General features: G+C 46.1%; 1 protein-coding gene across 3 annotated transcripts in view; it reads left to right on the forward strand.

Annotated features, from left to right (window-relative positions):
- The window catches only part of ZNRF3 (zinc and ring finger 3), a 191,246-nt gene that overhangs the window by 32,576 nt on the left and 136,898 nt on the right, over window positions 1-21,772 (forward strand). Inside the window, exon 1 of one of the 3 annotated variants that reach the window (XM_027577006.2) lies at window positions 9,628-10,244. The exons of 1 other annotated variant lie outside the window; for it this stretch is intronic. In XM_027577006.2, the coding sequence (XP_027432807.2) occupies window positions 9,945-10,244 (300 nt within the window). In that variant the 5' untranslated portion in view covers window positions 9,628-9,944. Of the gene's footprint in view, window positions 1-9,627; window positions 10,245-10,912; window positions 10,997-21,772 lie in introns of those variants that run through there. One more of the 3 variants, XM_027577008.2, reaches the window with a different exon arrangement.

Raw genomic sequence — 21,772 nt, forward strand, 5'->3', positions numbered from 1 at the left:
TAGACGAAAACAAACGGAGCAAAAGGGAGAATGAATTGCTGGGATTCAGGGTGTGTTTAGGAACCTAAGGACAGTAAGCAGAGCTGGGCCTCTGAGAAAACAGGGGGCAGGACCAGCAAAGCCATCACGGGGGAAGGCAGCCACTGTCCCCTTGTCTCTCTCTTTCTGGGACTGCAGAGTCTCCCAATTCTACTTGTTACTGGACACTTATTTTATTCTTCCCTCTGTTTTGGGGATAAGAGCAAGGGTTCTGGCATCGGAGCTGGGCCCAACATTGGCCTCACTATGTATTACTTCTGTGACCTCAGACAAGCCACTTCCTCTCCACTTCCCCACCTATAAAATGGGGATACTGTTGTCCCCATGTGGGGATCAAAGGAGGAAACAGGCACAAAGCCCTAGGCACGGTGCCCAGTGCATAATAGATGCTCAATACAGGAGTCGCTGCAATCATTTCATGTGGTAGGAAACAGCCTCCCTAGTCCTCTCGGCTTTAGCACCACCTGTCAACTTACTAGGACCCTGGCTCTGACTTTTTCTGCCAGAGAACCAAGCACAGCAAGGGAGAGTGGTGGGGTCCTTGTGTTCAAGCAGTCTTGGGTGTGTGGGGGCTAGTTTTAAGCAAAGTGGCGTCAAGAAACTGAGCAGACTAGTTAAAGGGTTTCTGTTATAGAATTCTCCACGGCAAGGTCTTGTAATCAGAAAATTGATTGGCTAACTTTCCAGACACCCCCCCTCATGAACCCATGGGGCATTGGGGAAGGGTGGTCAGGCTGAGGGAACAGCAGGATGAAGGCTTAAAGGTGGGAAAAAGCCTGGCGTGTGCGAGGTGGCTGCTCACCTACAGGCCATAGAAAGGACAGAAGGGGCAGGAAGGATGGTTTGGGGCCCCATCAGGAAAAGCCTTGAACGTCAGGACTTTATTTTGGCACAGACTCAAGAACCATTCATTCATTTAGCAAATATTTATCATGCACCAACTGTATGGAAGGCATTTTGCCAGGGATTTCCTACCTAAGTGAGAGGCATGGTCCTTGTTCTCAAGGAGTTGAATGGTTTGTAGGAGGGAACAGACACAGAAATGGATGAATGTTGGGCAACGTGACCCAAATTCTAAAAGAGATCTGCTTAAGGTATGACAGGAACGGGGCGGAGGGTGGGGGAGAAGCATCTGTCCACCCAGGGGCGGGGAGCCAAGCAAGGAGAAAGCAACTACTGCATCTGTTTTTGCTTTCGTGGGTTCTGCATGCCCAGCATCCATTCAGCCCTTCATAAGGGAAACCAGCCATCAGCCAATCTCTGTCCATGTGGTTCAAAGGGGCTGATCACGTTCCCTGCTCCAGAGAAGGGCAGAGGGGCCAGGTCTAGTCGATCAGCATATTCCATCCCCCTGGATATTGTGATTGGTTCAGTGAGGTGTGTCTACCAACTCTGGCCAATAAGAGCCAACGCATGACTTGGGTTGCAGCCAAGAGGAAAGAAGCTCTCTCTTGGGAGTGTTGGCTGCATGGATAATATGAGCCTGGAAGAGAGGGGCCAAGGTGCAGAAACCAAGAAAAATGACATCTCAGAGGAAAGCAAAGTGAAGAGCTGGAGAGAGAAGACAACTGATGACATCTGTTGAGTGCTTGGACCCAGCTATGTCTGGAACTAAAATTATCCCTGGACCTTGCAGTTGTATGAATCATTAAATTCCCTTTTTTGCTTAAGGCAGTTTGAGTTGAATTTCTGTTATCGTGAGAGAAAAAGAGTCAGTCTCTCATATCCCAGACTTCCAGTTTTCTTTTTTCACATAATTCTGATAACAATGTTTTCTGTACATTCCATATTGTTGTAAGTCATTGAAGTTCATTCATTTTTTTTTTCCCTCAAGAGAGAGCACAGTGAGCAGGTGAGGGGCAGAGGCAGAGGGAGAGAGAGAATCCCAAGCAGGCTCCACGCCCAGTGCGGAGCCCAGTGTGGGGCTCAGTCTCATGACCCTGAGATCTTGACCTGACTGAAATCAAGAGTCAAATGCTTAACTGACTGAGCTACCCAGGCACCCCCATATCATAATTTAAATGTTTAAACATTTTATTGTGGAAAATTTCAAACATATACAAAAGAGAGAGCAGTATAACGGAGTTCTATGTCTCTGACAGCCAGCTTCAGTAATTATCAACATCTGGCTAATCTTGTTTCATCTTTACACACACCCACACTCCCTCCCCCAGTGTATATTTTAAAGCAAATTTAGGCTATCATATGACTTGTATATAACTTGTGCTCTGTTGGTGGTTGCAGGCTGTTTCCATTCTTTGGCTTCTATGAAGAGTGCTAAAATGAAGGTCCCTTATAAATAAATCTTTGGGGACACCTGGGGGGCTCAGTTGGTTAAGCATCCGACTTCAGCTCAGGTCATGATCCTGGAGTGCCAGGACTGAGCCCCGCATCTGGCTCCCTGCTCAGCAGAGAGTCTGCTTCTCCCTCTGCCTCTGTCCCCCACCTCAGCTCGTGTTCTCTCACGCGCGCGCTCTCTCTCTCTCAAAAAAATAAATAAAATCTTAAAAAAAATAAATCTTTGCATGCAGGCATAAAAGTAACTGAAGAATAAGTTTATATGAGTGAACTTATTAGATCAAAAGAGCGGATGAAAAAATAAGAAAACAAATTTAACCCCCCAAAAAGAACAAAAAGTGGATGAAGTCCAAATTCTTTTTTTTTTAAGATTTTATTTATTTATTTGACAGAGAGATAGAGAGAGAGCACAAGTAGGCAGAGCGGCAGACAGAGGGAGAGGGAGAAGCAGGCTGTCTGCTGAGCAGGTAGCCCGACATGGGGCTCGATCAGGACCTGAGCCGAAGGCAGTCGCCCAACCAACTGAGCCACCCAGGCACCCATCAAAAAAATAAATAAAATCTTGAAAAGCAATACCATCACCTATATTCCCTCTGCTGTACCTTCCATCCCTTGACTTTCATATTTCATAACTAGAAGCTTGTACCTCCTACTCCCCTTCACACACTTTGGTTCCTGTTTCTTGGTTTTTCTCTTCTGTCTTAGATGGAAACAGGGAAACTGCCCAGAACAAGGAAAAGATGTAAGAGTGGAAGGGCCGCTCTCATGGCTGTTCTTGGGGAGGGATTGTCAGCTCTTTGGGACATGGCTGTGGCTTCCAAAGCTTATCTTTCTTCCACATCGCATCTGTGCCCAGTGTTTATTGTCCCAGACAGCACCTGCTCATAAATGAGAAGTTATTGGCAGCTAGAGAAGCTTGTGCTGTATAATTTTTACTGATCAAGGGTTCAGGGTCTTGATTTTCTCATCTGTCACACAAACAACAACTATGTTATATAATCTCTAAGTTATCTTCCAGCAATAAAATGCAAGTAATTCGACTACTAATTCAACATCATATTTAGAGATTATAGTTTTGTTGTTTTCTGCATAAAAGTTATTTCTCCTGGAGTGCCTGGGTGGCTTAGTTGGTTAAGGGTCTGCCTTCAGCTCAGGTCATGATCCCAGGGTCCTGAGATCAAGCCCTGAGTCGGGCTCCCTGCTCAGTGGGAAGTCTGCTTTTCCCTCTCCCCCTTGCCCTGCTTGTGCTCTCTCTCTCTCTCTCAAATAAATAAAATCTCTTAAAAAATTTTTAAAAAGTTATTTCTCTTAAGTGTTCTCATATTGAAATGATAAGGAACTCTAGTCTGAGTATTTATTCATTCATCCATCCATTCACTTAATATATTGAACATGTCTCTATTTGAGATCTTGTGTTTTAGGGCTCTTTCTCCTTTTTTTTGATTAGCAAAATTGTGTGTGTGTGTGTGTGTGTGTGTGTGTGTGTGTGTGTGTGTGTGTGTGTGTGTGTCGGAACGGGGGAAGATCTGAAGATCTCAGGATAAAACTATGTTTGACTCAATTGCCTTAAGCAAAATTTGGGTTTCTTGACCTGCTTCGATTTCAGAGTTTCTTTGCTTTTATGGTGTGTGTGTCTACTCCTTATTGTCACTGAAGCTGTCATTGAACTAGTCAGCTTTACTACTGTATTTGTCAGGAGTCTTTTGTTATAAGGGTGGATCCAGGGGCTCAAAGGATGAAGCCAGTGTCCTCCCTCTTCTTATTTGTCTCCTCTTGGCTTGTCTCCACTTCTCTTCTACAGCAGCAGCACTTTCTATGTAGTTGGGGAAACCAGCCACAAACAGCTTAAATTTATCTAATCCTTGGGGTTTGAGATCCCACGGGGGAAAACAGACCTTCTCTCCTCCATTTTCCAATGGATCAAGCTTCAGGGAAGACTCTGATTGGCCTGGCTTTGGTCACATGCCTACTTCTGAGCCAATCATTGTAGCTAGAGGCATGGAGTACTTTGATTGGTTATTCAGGGTCACATGCCCACATATGTCAGGGAGCTGAGCTCTGTGATTGACAGCCGGGGAGAGAGGAGGTAAGCCAGAAAGAGGTGATTACCCATAGGAAGAGATGTTCTTGTTCAATACCATCTCCCTGCAAATGGGTGTTACTTTCCACCTAGTGTGAATGGAGTGTACCTTTCTATATTCTCACCAAAACTCTCTCTTCTCTCCTGCTAATTCACCTCTGTGCTAAGCCACCCTGTCCTATACAGTTGGACAAAAGCAAGTGACTGGCCATTATTTTCTTCTAGTGTTTTCTCTCAATCCTTTTTCCCTTTATTTTCAAATAGAGGTATAATCAATGCAACCCGTCTTATCTTTCAAAGCTCCAATGACCCCTCATCCACTAACAGCCTTCCTTGGTCAAGTAGGCATGTGATTACATTTCCACTTCAGTTAAATATTGCATCCTGAAGACAGGTGCCTCTTGTGGCCTAGGGTTCTGCCCACACACACAACTGTCTCCTTTATATAGTGCAGTATTTATACTTCTCAGATCTAGGAATTTTTTTCCTCTTCTTCCGCCTTCACAATCTAGAAATGATAGTTTTATGACCTGGTCTAATCAGCATCTGCTTTGTCAGACTCCTCTTATGTGTCTTTTTGACCAAAACATGGCTTATAGATGTGTTTATTTGGCCCCACACAGAAATACAATTTCTTAAGAAATTTTAAAAACCAGGAGACACTAAAAATACATCTTTTTTTTTTTTTTTTTTTGCTTCCTTTGGACAAATCACAAGATCTGTGAATCCTGGGCCCACATTCCCCAGAGCAACAATGTTTGGTAATAGCCCTCTGGACCGGCTATGTGTTCCTAGGCCACCACTCCCAAGGGTGTTCCTGCCCGAGGCCCCTTTGCCATTTACCGTCTCATTGCTGGTTATTTTTGCTTGCACCTGGCCCACCTCACTCAGTCACATTCCCTGCATGGCCCCTGGAGCATTGTTTGAGTTTGTGACTCCTGGTTGGGTGGCCATTGCAAATCAGGGACAGGTTGAAGCAGGGTTTAAACCACTGATGAATCGGGGCCCAGATTGGCCTTCTGCCTCAAGGCTCAAAGTAGACATAGATTGATGGTATAACTTCAAAGGCGGAAGAGACACTTCTAAGAGTTTTGAAAGAACTGCCGCTACTTGTCTGTATAACGTCTATTGTACCTTTCAAGAGAATTATATGATGTTTAAATACAATAAATGAAAGTTTCCAGAAATAGATATAAATACTTTGGAGGAATGCTACCAAGTCTTAAATTGGAATCACGTTAAAGAAGTAAGACGAGATTCACTCTTAGAATTTCTTTGTAGAATAAAGAGTACTTTATCATCACCCTTTATGATTTCTGTGTCCTGTATAGTAATAAATGTTTGTGGAAGGAGGGAAGGAGAGAAGAAAGGAAGGAACTCCTTGACAACAGGGATTGGCTCATCCAGTTTCTTTTTTTTAATTTAGTTTTTGTCTGTAAATAATTAGAAGAAGAAACTGCAAAAGTAGTACGGAGAAGTCCTGTGTTAGATTTCCCTAATGCTAGCATCTTCCATGACTCTCGGCCAATCCCTCATTCTTATTCTACATATTAGGTGTTCAATAAAGTTTATTGAATGAATTCGTTTGCATATAGAAAATGAATGTTATCAGCTACGGATTTAGCTGGCTAGTCTCTTTATTTTTTTTATTTTATTACCTTTGAATAGGTAGTATATGCACATGGAGCTAATTCAATAGGTACAATGGGTAGACAGGAAAAATAGGTCTCCCTCGTTTCCCTGCTTCCCAGTCACCCAGATGCCTTTCCAGACGCGACTGTTTATCCATTTCTTATGGATAAACATCCATTTCTCCTTCCACGCATAGTTAATGTTTGCAAACCCTCATGAATCTTACCCACTCTCCTCCACTATAACATACCATATGAACATTTTTTTCACTTAGCAGTATATATCGAAGATCATCCTATAGAAGTTCATAGAGTGCTTGTTTATTTTTTAAATGGCTACTGAATGGGTGCCTGTGTGGCTCAGTTGGTTAAGCGACTGCCTTCGGCTCAGGGCATGATCCTGGAGTCCCTGGATTGAGTCCCGCATCGGGCTTCCTGCTCGGCAGAGAGTCTGCTTCTCCCTCTGACCCTCCCCTCTCTCATGTGCCCTCTCTCATTCTCTCTGTCTCAAATAAATAAAAAAAATAAAAGGCTATTGAATAAGAGTCCTATTATATATTAAGTCGGTATACCTTTATTTAACTAATTCCCTATCGATGGACATGTAGGTTATTTCTTGTCTTTTACTATTAAAAACAACGCTGCGGTGAATATCCATGTCTGTTTTTACTTAGTGCAGATATAGTGTCTTTAGGTACTAAGAATATGTTTATGGATTTGAAATCCCTATACTTCCCTCTTTGGTCATATAAATAGGACACTGATGGTGGAACATTTCCCAAAGCTTTGTGCGGTTTTTGGCCTAAGTCAGTGAGATTTGCCAAAGGTCTGGCAGCTTTAACTGATGCTGATGCACCTGCTCTTGGTTATTTTCATCTGAGCTGCGTTTGATCAAGTAGAGAAAAGAACAAGATAAGTTACGCTCAGGATGTCCTAACTAGGGATGTGCCATGAAAAATAACGGATGGGTTTGCCTTCTCTTCATCCTATCACTCAACCCAGTCCTTGCTCTTAGCCAACAGGTCTTATCTCTTATTTGAAGTTATTTCCTATCTCCCCTCACTGCCCATCAGATTTTGGTGAAATTACATTACTCAGTAAGTATCTCCGTTTCTAAACAGCTTTACAACTGGTGAGAGATGAATTGTGTTACCTTTGTGTTGTGGGCCTGTGTTTTTATTCACCATCTATTTCTTTAAACAGAACTTTAAAAATTGAAGTCAGTTTCTTTTTTGACCCTTGTCTAGGTTTTTGTTGCAGTCCTTGAGGGGAAGGACTGTTGCTCTTCTCCACATTAGGAATTTATTTTGGTCCCATGAAGTCCAGTGCTCCTAAGCAGCTGTTGGTTAACAAGCTGCCCCAAATGTCTGAAAAATGGGAGGGATACAAAATGATGAGCTTATCACTCATTCATTTAGTCATTAATTCATGCAACAAATATGTCTCAAGTGCCTACTCTGGGCCAGGCAGCCTTGGCCTAAGTCAGTGATCAAGACAAGATCCTTGCCAATATAGAGTTTGTTCTCTGGCATGTGTGTATGTGGGGCGTGGAAGAGAGACAGAAATAAGTAAGCAAATCATTTAGTATGTTAGAAGGTGATAAATGCCACAGGGGTGGAGAGCTGGGGGCAGGCCAAGGGAGATTGGGATCTGGGGAGAGGGGGCACACTGACATTTTAAACAGAGCAGCCTGGGTCCCAAGGGTGTGAGATTTGAACTAAGCCTTCAAAAGAGCAGAGAATAGCCTTACACAGTATCCTGTGTGTAGGTATATGTGTGTGTGTTTTCATGAAAATACCACTAATGGCAAAAAAAAAAAAAAAAAAAAAGAAAATACCACTAATGGCTTTGAAATTTTTTAACAACTATATTGAGATATAATTGACATACCATTAAATTCATCATTTTACAGTGTATAATTCAGTGGGTTTTAGTATATTTACAGAGTTGTGCAACCATCAGCATTATCTAATTCCAGAACATTTTCATCACCTCCAAAAGAAACCCATTAGCAGTCACTACCCATTCCTGCCTCCCTCCAACCTCTGGCAACCACTAATTTACTTTCTGTCTCTGTAGATTTGCCTATTCTGGACATTTCATATAAATGGAATCATACGCTATGTGGTCCTTTGTGACTGGCTTCTTTCACTTACCGCAATGTTCTCAAGGTTCATTCATGTTGTACCTCTGTATCAGTACTTCATTCCATTGTATGGATATATTGTTTTTATTGACTTGTTCATCAGTTGATGGTGACCTTGAATTTTAAATATTGCAAAGTGTCATGGGTGGGCTGTAGTAATTGACTTCCCCCTTAATGACTGGACTGTGCCACCTAGGGGGAGATACAGGACTGATGTTGCCCAGACCCAGCCAGCACTGGTTCAGCTTGGTTCTGAGGGAACTTACAAAGCAGCTGTACTCTGAGCCCTGCTTTCCCAGGTGCCTCCCTCCTAAGCAGAAACTCTGGGTGGTCCAAATGTGGCAATGCAGATCCGTGGATTTTTTCAAGTGTATTTTCTATTCCACATTTTGAAAATATTTTTTCTACTCTAAAATGTAACCTTGGTAAGTTGTTTGCCCAAGACAATACTCATTGAGTTTTCGTCTTTTTAATATTTTGGGTGTGGTAGCAAGTAGAAGCAGATCATCCTAACCAAATATTTGCGAATATCTGAACAAAGCCATTTTGCTGAGAGAAGGAAAAGTCCACCGAAGTGGGAATTGAATCTTAATTTTGAAGGAAGGGTTCGATTCTCATAGGACTAGACGAGGACAGAAAAGGCATGTTCCAAAGAGGGGTGGGGACTTGAAAGGTTTATCTCCTGGACGATTGGGGACCCCTGGGCCCTGGAGCACGTATTTGGTACATTAATTTGGCAGCCATCATTCTGTGCATAAAGACTGATGGTGTTGGAATACTCTGGCCTTCTGCACACGGAGAGACTCAAAGTTTCAGAACCTCTCTTGGAGGGTGTTTGAGTTACAGTCTTTGGGCTGCAAAAAGATGAACTCCATCAGAATTCCATGGCTAAATGGCCCCCACCTCCGCCCCCCAATTGAGTAACTATCTTAGCAACACCGTGGCAAGAACCAGACGCGTCCCGGCACGGCTGAGCTGCAAACGGCTCTGACCCGCGGGGGCTTTTCCCATTCGATCCTAGAGGTGGGGGTGAGGGTGGAGAGCCGGGTGCGGGCTCCTGGGAACTATGGATTGGGGCCGCAGAGCCGGGAAGGACAAGGCCCTAACTACCGCACGGGACCAGGAGGCGTGGGGCCTCCAGAGAGAACGCAGTCGCCTGGCAGCAGGATGCTGTCAGGGTTCCCGCCGAACTCTGGCAACCGTAAGGAGAAATGTCTGCCGCCGGGGGCGGAGCGCGGATGAAGGGGTGGAGCTAGAGCGTGGGGGCGGAGCGAGGATGAGGGGGCGGGTACAGACCAAGGGAGGGGGCGGAGCGAGGACGATGGGGCGGAGCAAGTCGGTAGGCGGTGGGCGGAGCGAGAACAATGGGGTGGAGCGCAGGCGGTGGCGGGCGAGGGGCGGGGCTGGGACGAGGGGGCGGAGCGAGCTCGGGGGCGTGCCCGGCCGTCGGGCCGCCCCCCACCGCGCCCGCCCCGCCTTCCCGCTCCCCCCGGCGGCAGCGGCGGTCGAGTGCGGGGAGGGAGGGGAGAGCGGGTCACGACGTTGCCGGGGCGGGGATAACCCCTCACGTGGAGCAGATGAAAGGGCCGCGGCGCGACGGCCGGGGGAGCCCAGCCGAGCCTGCGACCCACAAAGCCGCCGCCGCCGCCGCCGCGATGGGGCTGTGAGGCGTCCGCCCGCGCTCGGTCCTCCGCCGGCCCGCGACTATGCCCGGCCGCGCCCGCCCTCCGCGCCCTCCCGCCGCAGGACCATGAGGCCGCGCTCGGGCGGGCGCCCAGGGGCCCCGGGCCGCCGCCGCCGCCGCCTCCGCCGCCGCCCCCGCGGCCCCCGCGGCAGCCGCCTGCCGCCGCCGCCGCCGCTGCCGCTGCTGCTCGGGCTGCTGCTGGCGGCCGCGGGGCCCGGCGCGGCGCGGGCCAAGGAGACGGCGTTTGTGGAGGTGGTGCTCTTCGAGTCGAGCCCGAGCGGCGACTACACCACCTACACCACCGGCCTCACGGGCCGCTTCTCGCGGGCCGGGGCCACGCTCAGCGCGGAGGGCGAGATCGTGCAGGTAGCTGCCCGCCGCCCGGGCCCCGCGCCGCCGCCGCCACAAGATGGCTCCGGGGGCTGCGCCCGCCGACCCCGCCGCGGGCTGGCGGGCGGGCGGGCGGACGGGAGGGGCGGCGAGGAGGCCGGCGGCATCCCTCCCCGGCCGGCAGGCGGGACGTGGCCTCTAGCGCGCCGCAGCGGGGAGCGAGTGCACGTGGGGGCTCGGCCTCCTGTGGGTCCCGAGGGCGGGAGGGGGACCCCGGGTCCGGATACCCACGTTGGGGCGGCCCTCTTGGGCCGGTTGGGCATTTCGGTTTGCCTCAGGTGGAAGTCCTGGAACTACCTGTTGAATGCCAACTTTGGAAAGATGAGTGATGAAGGATGGGGTGGCTTGTTTCAGGTCACAGGCTTTGCTTTCCATCCCTGCATGTTCTTTTTGAGATTAGCCAGGTTTGTCTGCGGCTGTACAGCATTAGGTTCTTTCCTGGAACCTGCCGCCACCTTCACCTGGGCGCTGACCCCCCAGCAGGGCTCTGGACAAGCAGTAGCAGGCAAGGAAGCAGGGGGAGCTGGCGGAGGAGTGGGGATCGCGAGTGCCCTGGAGTGGCCGTAGAAGGCAGCCTTCGCTGCGTGCCTCAGATTACAGAGGGTGGGAGGGAGACTGCCTGCCCGCTCCTGGGCCAAGGACTTCTGCGGAGGGCCTGGAAGTCCTGGAAATCGGGAGACAGGGTCGCTCACTGACAGGGCCTCCCCACCTTGCTCCCAGTGAGAGAGGTCTGCATTCCAAAGGGAGCTGGCGAAGGAGAGCTTTTATAAGCCGTGCCTACACTTTGGAGGAGGGACTGAGCTGGGTAGATGCCTTCCCGCTTCCTTGGCTATGATTTTATCAACTTGTTAGTAGACTGCCAGCGCACTTACGGCGGTTAATATGCATGCCTCGGATGCGGGCGATGAAACGGTTGGCTTGATTTGGAGCCCTTTTGGAGGTGATGGGATGGCTGCAGGGCTCTAAGCTTGGGGCCTTGTGTGCTTTACTTTGGATGAGTTATGAATGAAGAGAAGGGAACTGTATGGATGATTGCATAGCAGCCTCTTCCTTTTCCCTCCCGTGGTGCATGCTCAAAGCCCTGCGTGGATAGGACAGGGAGCTGTGCAGCTTGGCTCCTTAGAGGTGTGTCCTTACAAAGCTGGGGGAGGCACCCCTGCCAGGCGATTAATCAGCAGCATTGCCTCACAGAACTCTTAAACCCATCTCTCTTTTTTTTTTTAAGATTTTATTTATTTATTTGACAGAGAGAGACACAGCGAGAGAGGGAACTCAAGTGGGGGGAGTGGGAGAGGGAGAAGCAGGCTTCCCCGCGGAGCAGGGAGCCCGATGCGGGCTCGATCCCAGGACCCTGGGATCATGACCTGAGCTGCAGGCAGACGCTTAACGACTGAGCCACCCAGGCGCCCCGACTCTTATCCCCATCTTAAACTTCTGCAGGGTAAATAGAAGGGGAAACACATGTTTGAGTCCTGTGACTACATATGTTAAAGGCTTTTGGACTTCTTTCCTTGCTCATGTTATAATTATGGTCTTTAATTTGTAAGCTTTAGAGAAGATGGTCTGCTGAAGATTCCTACACATTTTAGTGGCAGCCTTCAAGAATAGTTTGAATCTTAAAGCTTGTGACTCCTTGTTTCTCTTTGAGGCTTTCACTGTGCCCTGATGGCTTTAGAAATGTTTGACTTACAGCCTTCTAAGAGAAAAGATGTTTTAACATGGCACCTCACTTTTTGAAGAAGACTTTTGAAGTTTGCGATTTTTATCTGCAGTGTTTTAAACTTGGACTCTTTGTCCACACTAGTTTGTCTGGCGGGCTATCCATTATGGGTAGTGCTGGGCTTTGGAGATAATCTTGGGTTCACCATTTAATACAAAATTAGCAGTTTAAGCACACCATTTGTAGCTATTTTATCCTTGTGAGTAGAGCGAGAATGTATGAATTTGGCAGAAGGAATCTATTCTCTTTTGAATCTTTTTGAAGTGCTTATCTAACTCTTTTGAAGTCCATTAGCCGAGTGCCCCCCCAATTAAGTCAACAGTTGCTAAGTAAAGAAAAATGACTTAAATGGTATTTAATAAGTTGATTTGTTAAGCAATCACTAATAGGTGTCCTTAATTCCTTTGTAACTGCACAGTGTGTTGGTGAGTTTATCTGAGCTGTCTGAATAGTCATTTCTTGGTGTTCTCACTCCATATCTTTAATAACTTTGTTGTGGGGGCCTACTTGCAGAACCTCTCAAGTGCAGAGATGGAGCTCAGCGTGGCTCTCGGGGCTGTGTGTGTACAGAGGCTGGCATGCTTTTATTAGTTCTTCCAATACTGCCTGATTGCAGTAACTGGCGTGGCCCCTGTCAGCCCTGAAAGGTGTTTTTGTAAGGGAAGCTGGTGTTTCAGGACCGCTGAGAGGGAATGTAACGTTTTGTATGAAAAATGAGAAGGTAGAAGAAACAAATTGGTGTTCAGCTTCAGTTTAATCATGTTTTCGAAGTGCCTTGTTGAACTTTTCAAACCTCCTTTTATTTACTATCTTAAAATAACTGTGTGTGATTTGCTGTTTAGTATTTTATGGTCTTCAGAGCAGAATTCATTTTCGTGTAACTAAACCTAAACAGTGCCACTGAAGCATTGTTTATTTTCACTGGGGTTCGATAGTACTGTTGTTCATGGTTAAGGGGAGAAAAAGACCTGTTCGGGAGTCTAGGAGTTCTAAGATAGGAAATTGGTTTGTATTACTGTTTTTCCTCCCTCCCTATTATATACAATGACGGGAGATACCTTATCATAGTCTGGTTTGCCCCAGATACTTCTAATTAGGGTACCTGTTTGTCATTTGCATGCATTAGGGGAAGGGGGGACCTGGTTAAGAGTGTGTGTGTGTGTGTCAGTGTCAGAGAGAGATAGTAATTCAAACCTTGGGATTAGTCACCAGGATTCTTGCTTCTCTTCTTGTGCATTTTAGGCTTAAATAACTTTCTCAAGGTCACCAGTGTGCTCTGTTAAGAAGAGATTTTTTTTTTCTTTTTTGACATCTTCATCTGTGGAAATAGTGAAAACAGTGTGTGGATATGAAATGCTATTAATTATATTATCTTATTTATTCATACAGCACTGAAGTCCATTTGCTCATAGAGTGTCAGGCATACAGTGTGAATGCTGGAGGAATTACAGTTCTGTCATTCTGAAGTGTGGAACTTGAAAGGGTTCTTAGACATATTGATACATATTTCATCTTTGAACCAATTTGTTGCTCTTATGAGATCATTATCTGAAACTTTCAGACTTGGCTGCACAACTCACATGGTTAGTGATGTTAAATAAAGGCCTGATTAAGCACTGGCTAGTGGTATGTGGATTGGTTAAACAAACAAAGAAAATTTGCATCACTAGAGATGAAAGATTGTTTAAAAGTGGAAAAGCATTTTTTCCCCCCTTGAAGTCAAATATTTAGAAACGCTTGAGAAATTCATTTGTAGAAGGACTCTGAATGATAGGTTTTGTGTAGCTCTAAAATTGGCCTTTCTGTATCCTGGGTTAAGTGTTGAATGGTCTTGAAAGCAGAGGAAAGTTGAGAATATTTAAGAACTGAGCCAGTGCCTTTAGCTATGAGGGGTTGGGGGAAGCTGGGTAGTGGGTTAGAAGGGCTGAGTGACATCCTTAAATATCCAATATTAACTAAGGGCATCACAGAGAATAATTTTAGGAAACTAATTTTTCTGCCTTGTTTCCCTGTCAGTGTGTTTCTGCAGTTTGGTATTTGATCAAATCCTTTTCTTTTCATCTCCATTTTAAGTTAAGAGGCCTGCCTCTAAAAATTGTCTTTGCCTCATAAAACAATTGTGTGTTGGCAGCTGATCTGGATTTACACAGAAAGAGATTGCTGACTGTCTTGTCAAAAGGGCCTTCATAGGTTAAAACCAAGCATTTGATTTTGGGGAAAACATTAGGGCTGTGTTTTGTGACCTTATGAATTCTTAGGGGCTCTTATTTTCTGCCTTGTTCTCTAAGATCCCATGGGAGCTGCTAATGCAGCGCTGAATGGAGGTGCAGATGGGAGTGGGAGGTTTAAGTGTGGAATCTGCAGACCAGAGGGAAGGTGGTGATGGCCTCCATTTATTGTGTACAGGGCACTATGCCAAGCACATCATGTCTTTACTCATCGCCTCCTGACTTTAACATGGAATTAGCAACTACTGTTAACCCATTTTACAGATGAGGAAACTGAGACCGAGAAAGGCAATTTGATTTACCCCAACCCTCACCCAGCTAGCAGATGATAAAACCTGGATCGAAACCCAGGTCTGTCTGGCCCCTTTGCTTCTGTTTGTTTGTTTGTTTTTTAAGATTTTTATTTATTTATTTGAGCGAGAGAAAGAGAGAGAGAGCACGAGAGGGAAGAGGGTCAGAGGGAGAAGCAGACTCCCCGCTGAGCAGGGAGCCCGATGCAGGACTCGATCCTGGGACTCCAGGATCATGACCTGAGCCGAAGGCAATCGCTTAACCAACTGAGCCACCCAGGCGCCCCCTTTGCTTCTGTTTTTGCCAAATATGTAGAACTTGGCTGGTTAGGTTTGGGCATTAATTTGAGTCTAATTTCTAGCAATCTAGTATAGGGGTTCTTTTTTTTTTTTTTAAGATTTTATTTACTTATTTGAGAGACAGAGAGGGAGTGAGAGAGAGCATGAGAGGAGAGAGGGTCAGAGGGAGAAGCAGATTCTCCGCTGAGCAGGGAGCCCAACGTGGGACTCGATCCTGGGACTCTGGGATCTCGACCTGAGCCGAAGGCAGTCGCTTAAGCAACTGAGCCACCCAGGCGCCCCTAGTATAGGGGTTCTTAACCTCAAGTTCACAGACTTCCAGGGAGGGCCTGTGAACCCTTGAAATTATGTGCACGGTTATATACACAATGCATTTGTGGATGTACTCTTCTCTTTTTCTGAGAAGATACAGTTTTTCCTCTTTTGGGGTTCTGTGCTGCCTCTTCTCCCCAAGAGGAAAAAGAGAAGCACTGATCTAATACCCATCATCAAAGAGTCCATTCCTAAGAATTTGGAGTGATGTGGGGCTCAGGCTGGCAAGAGTTGTAGAGAAGTCTGCAGGTCTGTGTGTCTCCATCGGGCATATTCATCTGATAAATGTTTATTAAAACCCTATTTTCAAACACTGTATTGCTGGTTTTTGGAGTCCACAGTCTCTTATAGAGACAGACATGTGTATAGATAAATGATAATCCTTCCCAAGTGGGTTTCCCCATGAAATTGAGCCCTTAGTTCCCAAGACATCCATTGTCTGTAATGAATTAACTTCTCTCCTGGGCATCCATCTGGTATTAGTTAAATGCATTATCCTTGGGTGAAGTGAGAAAATAGCCCCTCAAAGAATTTTTGCATTTAGCGCAAGAAGGTGACAATCTGAATGCAGCATGTGGGAGAGTAGACTGTAAATGTGTTCCTTTTCATCATTTCCTTGAAAATGAAATGGAGCATCTTTCGATGTTGAAATGCCTTAAAAACAACTCCTCACGCCTTCTCTTGTGGCCCGTGGCCCCATGGGCATGGTCTGTTTGTTTTTACTCATCCCTGGATCCATCCCTGGGTCCCCAGTGTCTGCCACTTATCAGACACTTAATTGGTGAATGAATGATGGATTTAGAATGGACATCAAACAGGCAATGGGTCTTAAGGGACTTGAGTAACTTCCTTTGACGTGGCTAATACATTCTGGGATTATCTTTCCTTTTTGGTTGATATTTCCAGAAAGTTGCTTGATTAAATGGAAAGAATGGACCTCTCTCTGGTTCTGGTGGACCCACTGGTATTAAAACTACAGATTGCATGGGAGTAACCTGTGTGTGTGCATGTTAAGGGGCAGGATACCTGACAATATAAGGGTCTGTAGATGTTCTTTACTTGATAAAACATGGAGTATTGAGAAAGCTCTAATGTGGACAGCCATTACGGATGGACAGAAACCCGTGAAGAAGAGTTTACAGCCCAACCCCAGTGTCCGTAGAAATGACAGTCAAAGTTTGGTATTCAGAATCCTCATTAATTTAAGTATGTGCCATGTGAAAACTTTGCTTCCTGTTGGCATTTCCCAAGTCTGGAGAATGTGGATTTACAGTTCATGACAAAAATGACATTTAAATCAATCTTGATAATCGGAAAAACAGATTCAGCCCTTTAATGTGTGAGATAAGGAGATCCAGAGAAGTGAAGTGCCTTGCCCAGGGCATGTGGTGAGTAGAGATGACCCTGATAACTGTTTGGGTCTCTAGACTCCCAGGCTTGGAGCCTTTCTGTCCTTTTCGGCTGCACTTCAGCTGAGCGTGCCAGGGAGCACAGATGCAGAAGCACGCTTTAGCATCAAGTATATCATTGGGGAAAGCCAAGCCTTCTTAAGTAGTACTTTGGGTTTAAATGGTTGCTTTTCTTTTCTTTCCTTTTTTTTTTTTTTAATTTTTATTATTTATTTGGGAGAGATTGCAGACAAGCCGGGGGAGGGGAAGGGCAGAGGGAGAGGGACTCCCGCTGAGCAGGGAGCCCAACACGGGGCTCCATCCGAGGACCGTGGAATCATGACCCGAGCCGAAGGCAGATGCTTAACCAACTGGGCCACCCAGCTGCCCCTAAATGGTTGCTTTTCTCCTCTGATTTAAATTTTGTGACTTGCTCAGTCTTTCCCTCTGTCAGAGCTTTATAAGACAGCTACTGCTATATCTGTGCCAATCTGCTTCTGTGTGCCAGGCTCTGGGCACGGTGCTGTGCTCACATTTAATGGGCAAGCTAGACAGCATGCCCCAGGTTTTCAGATGAGGAGACTAAGCTCCGAGAGTGAAGTTACTTTCGACATCACTGAGCACGTGTGGGGTAGGGCTAAGATTCACAACCAGGGCTATGTGATTCTAAGCCATTTCTGTTTTTACAAGGCTGCTTCACTTGGCACTTGCTTCTGCTTGGGATGAGATGATGGGAATTGATGGTGCAATTTGGAGTCAGGTATAAACCCAGGATCACTGACCAAGAAGTGAGGCTGTAACTTCAACTAGGAAAACGCTCTACGCTTACAGAGATTTATTTCCTTCTCTCATTCTAACTTGTTTTTCCCATGAAGGGCCAATCTGCCAAGTTTGGGAAGAGGGACCGATGACTTGAAGTATACAACTGTCACTCAATGGCACATCTGTTTTTTGGCTATTGGGAAAGTGGGAGTGGCCATAAGTGTTCTGGCATTTAAGGGATTTCTGGTGTGAGACACACCTCCTTTCTGTGGCTGACTTTTTAGAGCCATTTCGAAGTCTGCATCGCTTTCTCCAAAGAGATCATTGCCTAGGTTCAGTACCTTTCTGACTTTGCATAGACTGCTTGTTCCTTGTTTGATTTAAAAGATTGCAAGAACCTAAAGCTGTGGATTCTCCCTGCTCATTCCATCCTCCTGGCTGTGAAAACCCACTGCAGGTGCCGTATTCTTCTGTTGACATTCACTGCTGCCTTCTGTCCACCAGACCCCGGGCGAGGTGAGGTAGCAGGTGGGGGATGAATAGGACCCTCTCCCCGCCCACAAGGAGCTGAGTGTAGGGGGCAAACAGCATGCAAACCACAAGTCTTCCACAGTAGGACACATGTACAGGAGACTGAGGGACCAGGTGGTGCAGGGTGCGAAGTTTAGGTCTGGGCAACCCATTCTGAAGAAACATGTATGTAAGGACAATAGTATATGGATTTGAGCCTTCTGGCCTTTTCTGACTCGTTTTTACCTACCTTTGAGGTTAAAGCTGATAACCCCTTTGTGGAGACGTGCCTTTTTATACCTGTCAAACAGGATAGGGAGGAGGTAAAGGGTAGAGGTTCTTTGTTCCATTTGTAGCCTGAATGAGATGTTTTAAAGTCTTGACTTTTAGCAGCTCTGTTGACTTATGATAGTGTGAAGAGAATGAGGTCAGCTGGCCTATTGTGGTTCGAGGCAGAGCATTTTATTTTTATTACCCTTAAGATGTTTTTTAAGACTTGGTATTTAAAAAAAAAAAAAAAAGACTTGGTATTAATCCCCCCTTCTCTCTCCAGCAGCCAGTGTGATAGGGTTGTTCAGAAACTCAATGTGTAGACTTGATTTGGTGAAAATAGACTTTGAGCATCCTAGCAGTTTGATTTAAAAATGTTATGTGGGAATGGGGATTTCTGTGGTGAAGGTGCTACATTTTAAAAATGTAAGGGTCGGGGGCTCCTGGGTGGCTCATTCAGTTGAGATCTGAATCTTGATTTTTGGCTCAGGTCATCATCTCAAGGTTGTGAGATCAAGCCCCACATTGGGCTTGAGCTGGGCATGGAGCCTGTTTAAGATTCTCTCTCCTTCCACCTCCACCCCTCCCCACTTTCTCTAAATAAGTAAACAAATAAATAAAATAAAGGGGACGCCTGGGTGGCTCAGTCAGTTAAGTGTCCCACTCTTGATCTCAGCTCAGGTCTTGCTCTCAGGGTCATGAGTTCAAGCCCTGCATTGGGCTCCATGCTGGACATGGAGCCAAATAAATAAGTAAGTAAGTAAGTAAAGATCATGCTCAGTTGGGTGTGTGTAAGGTCTTATCCAGTGCTGTAATAATTTGATTAAAATTTGATTTTTTATTGTTATGTTAATCACCACACATTACATCATTAGTTCTGGATGTAGTGTTCCATGATTCATTGTTTGTGCATAACACCCAGTGCTCCACGCAGAACGTGCCCTCTTTAATACCCATCCCCAGGCCAACCCATCCTCCCACCCCCCTCCCCTCTAGAACCTTCAGTTTGTTTTTCAGAGTCCATCATCTCTCATGGTTCGTCTCCCCCTCCGACTTACTCCCCTTCATTCTTCCCCTCCTGCTATCTTCTTCTTTTTTTTCTTAACATATGTTGCATTATTTGTTTCAGAAGTACAGATCTGTGATTCAACAGTCTTGCACAATTCACAGCACTCACCATAGCACATACCCTACCCAATGTCTATCACCCAGCCACCCCTAAAATTTGATTTTTTTACTTGAATTTGAGTATGGTAACTTGCCAGCAGACATTTATTGAGTTTGTCCTGTAGATACAGTGTAGAGAAAAATATAGCCTTTTCTGCACCCATGATATAGCATGTGCTTTTCAGATATTATTTCTGAGATTTGTCCCATACAAATTTGGACAGTTGAAATTTGCCCCAGAGGAAACTGAGGCTGAGAGTTGAGGTAAGCATTTTGAAGGGTCACCTAAAGCCGAAGCTTACTGACCTGCTTGCCTGAGAACTTGATGTATTTTGGTAGAGAAGGCAAAAGTGTTAGGATAGATTCATTTTTCATTGCTTCTAGTCAGGGCCAAAATCTTCCTTCAAAAAAAAATCATCTGTAACTTATTATTTTTTAAGATTTTATTTTTAAGTAATCTCTGCACCCAGTGGGGCTCGAACTCACAACTCCGAGGTCAAGAGTCGCTTGCTGTACTGACTAAGCCAGCCAGGCACCCCTGTAACTTATTTTTTAGTTGTAAAAATAATACACGTTTATTGTAGAATACTTGGGAGATACAGAAAAGTATGAATGAAAAAATGAATCCCATTACCTAAAGAGAACCTCTGTTAACCTTTTGTGTCCTGGTATAGCTTTCCTTTCATTTTCTTGTAGTCTTGGAGGTATTCTAAAGGAAAATGTGAGAAAGTATTACTTGGTGCTTATAACCCTTCGTCCACCTTGAGTATTTCCCTGTTGCTAACCGTTCTGAAACCTTTTTAGTGTCTGTGTAACATACTCTTGTTTTCCATTATTCTAAGGAATGGCTGTTCTCCATTTCTTGATTATTTTCATAGGATAAAGTTCTAGAATTAGGACCACGGGGTCGAGTGGTATAAACATTTTGAATGTTCCTGCTCTGTGTTGTCTGATTGCTCTGCAGAAGAGTGGTTTTAGTTTATACCTGCCTACCAGGTTGGCATACAAGTTTCCACCTATTCCTGCTCATAACAGCTAGTAGCTGTTTCTAACAAAAAACTCCAGAAGGCGACTTCATCCATGTGCAAGTCAGTGCATTTCTACTAGTGAATAGTAAAATACTGGCTTTTTTCCTCTCCCGTGAGGGTCTGAGTTATGACTGATATCTGTATCCAAGGGAAGGTGCCTGGCGTGGTATCTGGGTCCTTCCTTGTAGGTGCATCTGAGCACGCTTCAGGAGCAACAGGCCGCCCGTGTGTTCTGGGCAGGGAGAGGGCGGCTGTCCGGGCAGATGGCTGTGCTCAGAGGCCTAGAGAAGACCTCACGGAAGCCACCACTGTGCTCTCGGCACGCCCTGTGGCAGCAGATTGTGGCCCAGGAGGTGCTGCTTCTGCATCCACGGTTCTGTGCCCTGCCGCTTTCACAGAGAGCAGGTGCTCTGCGTACGAGCAGGCTAGGTCCAGAAAGGCCCCATGAATCTGTCCTCTCATTTGGAGTGGCGCTGTCAGTTTGCGGTGGGCAGAGATCAAGTAGAGCCAAGCGCCAGAGCACCAGGGCTGCCGTTCAGACAGCAGGACCAAGGGCTGAAAACCGCTTCGTGGTATTTTCTTTGATCCCTGCTAAAAACTTAGACATTTTACATAAAAATCTAGGGCTGTGGCTCTTCTTGCAAAAGTAAAAGATCCGGCAACATTGGGTCCACTTTTCTGCACAGCCTCACCTGCCCCCATGGAGTGGCAACTGTGCCCTTCAGATGGGATGTGGGCCCTCCAGTTCACCAGCCTCTATTGCGTTGCTTTGGTTTACTTCACTCACTGGGAATTACATTTACCCTTGTCTGGCTCCTGTGGGCACTGGAGTCTGCCATCCTTTCTCTGAAATTTCTGAAGCTGGAAGTGTTTTGTTTTTTTTTTTCCTTTTTAAAGATTTTATTTATTTGACAGAGGGGGGAACCACGAGCAGGGGGAGGGGCAGAGGGAGAAGCAGACTCCCTGCTGAGCTGGGAGCCTGTTGCGGGTCTCGATCCCAGGACCCTGGGGATCATGACCTGAGCCAAAGGCAGACGCTTAACCGACTGAGCCACCCAGGCACCCCAAAGCTGAAAGCATTTATGTGGTGCTCCGTGAGCCTCCTTTCTTTCCCTCCTCAACCATGCAATATGTCTGATGCCCATTTGTGGCAGTATGGTGATGCCTCAGTGGACCCCATGAGCCTCTAGTTACACTGCTGGGGAAGGCTGACTGGCTGTGTGACCAGAGGGCTTTTTTTGCTTTGGTACAGGGGCTTCCATTTTCTCATGTTCTTCTTGAAGGCTGATGTCATTTGACCTGTGCCTTCCTGAAGATCTTTGTCTCTCTTCTCTTTTTGCTCCTTGGCTTCTTTTGACCTCTAGAATTCCTATTTGAGCTGGAGGGCGCCCTGAAAATGCTGTGGCTCAGCTGTCCTTTTACAGTGAGGGGACTGTGGGCAAGGGCCTCCAGCCTTTGGTCACAAGAGAAGCTGTGATTAGAAGTGTGGTCTTGGGGCTCCCCAGTGCTGGTCTTTCTCGGACAGCATC

Source organism: Zalophus californianus, chromosome 14 (assembly GCF_009762305.2).
Source record: "Zalophus californianus isolate mZalCal1 chromosome 14, mZalCal1.pri.v2, whole genome shotgun sequence".
In the NCBI taxonomy this organism is placed as follows: Eukaryota; Metazoa; Chordata; class Mammalia; order Carnivora; family Otariidae; genus Zalophus; species Zalophus californianus.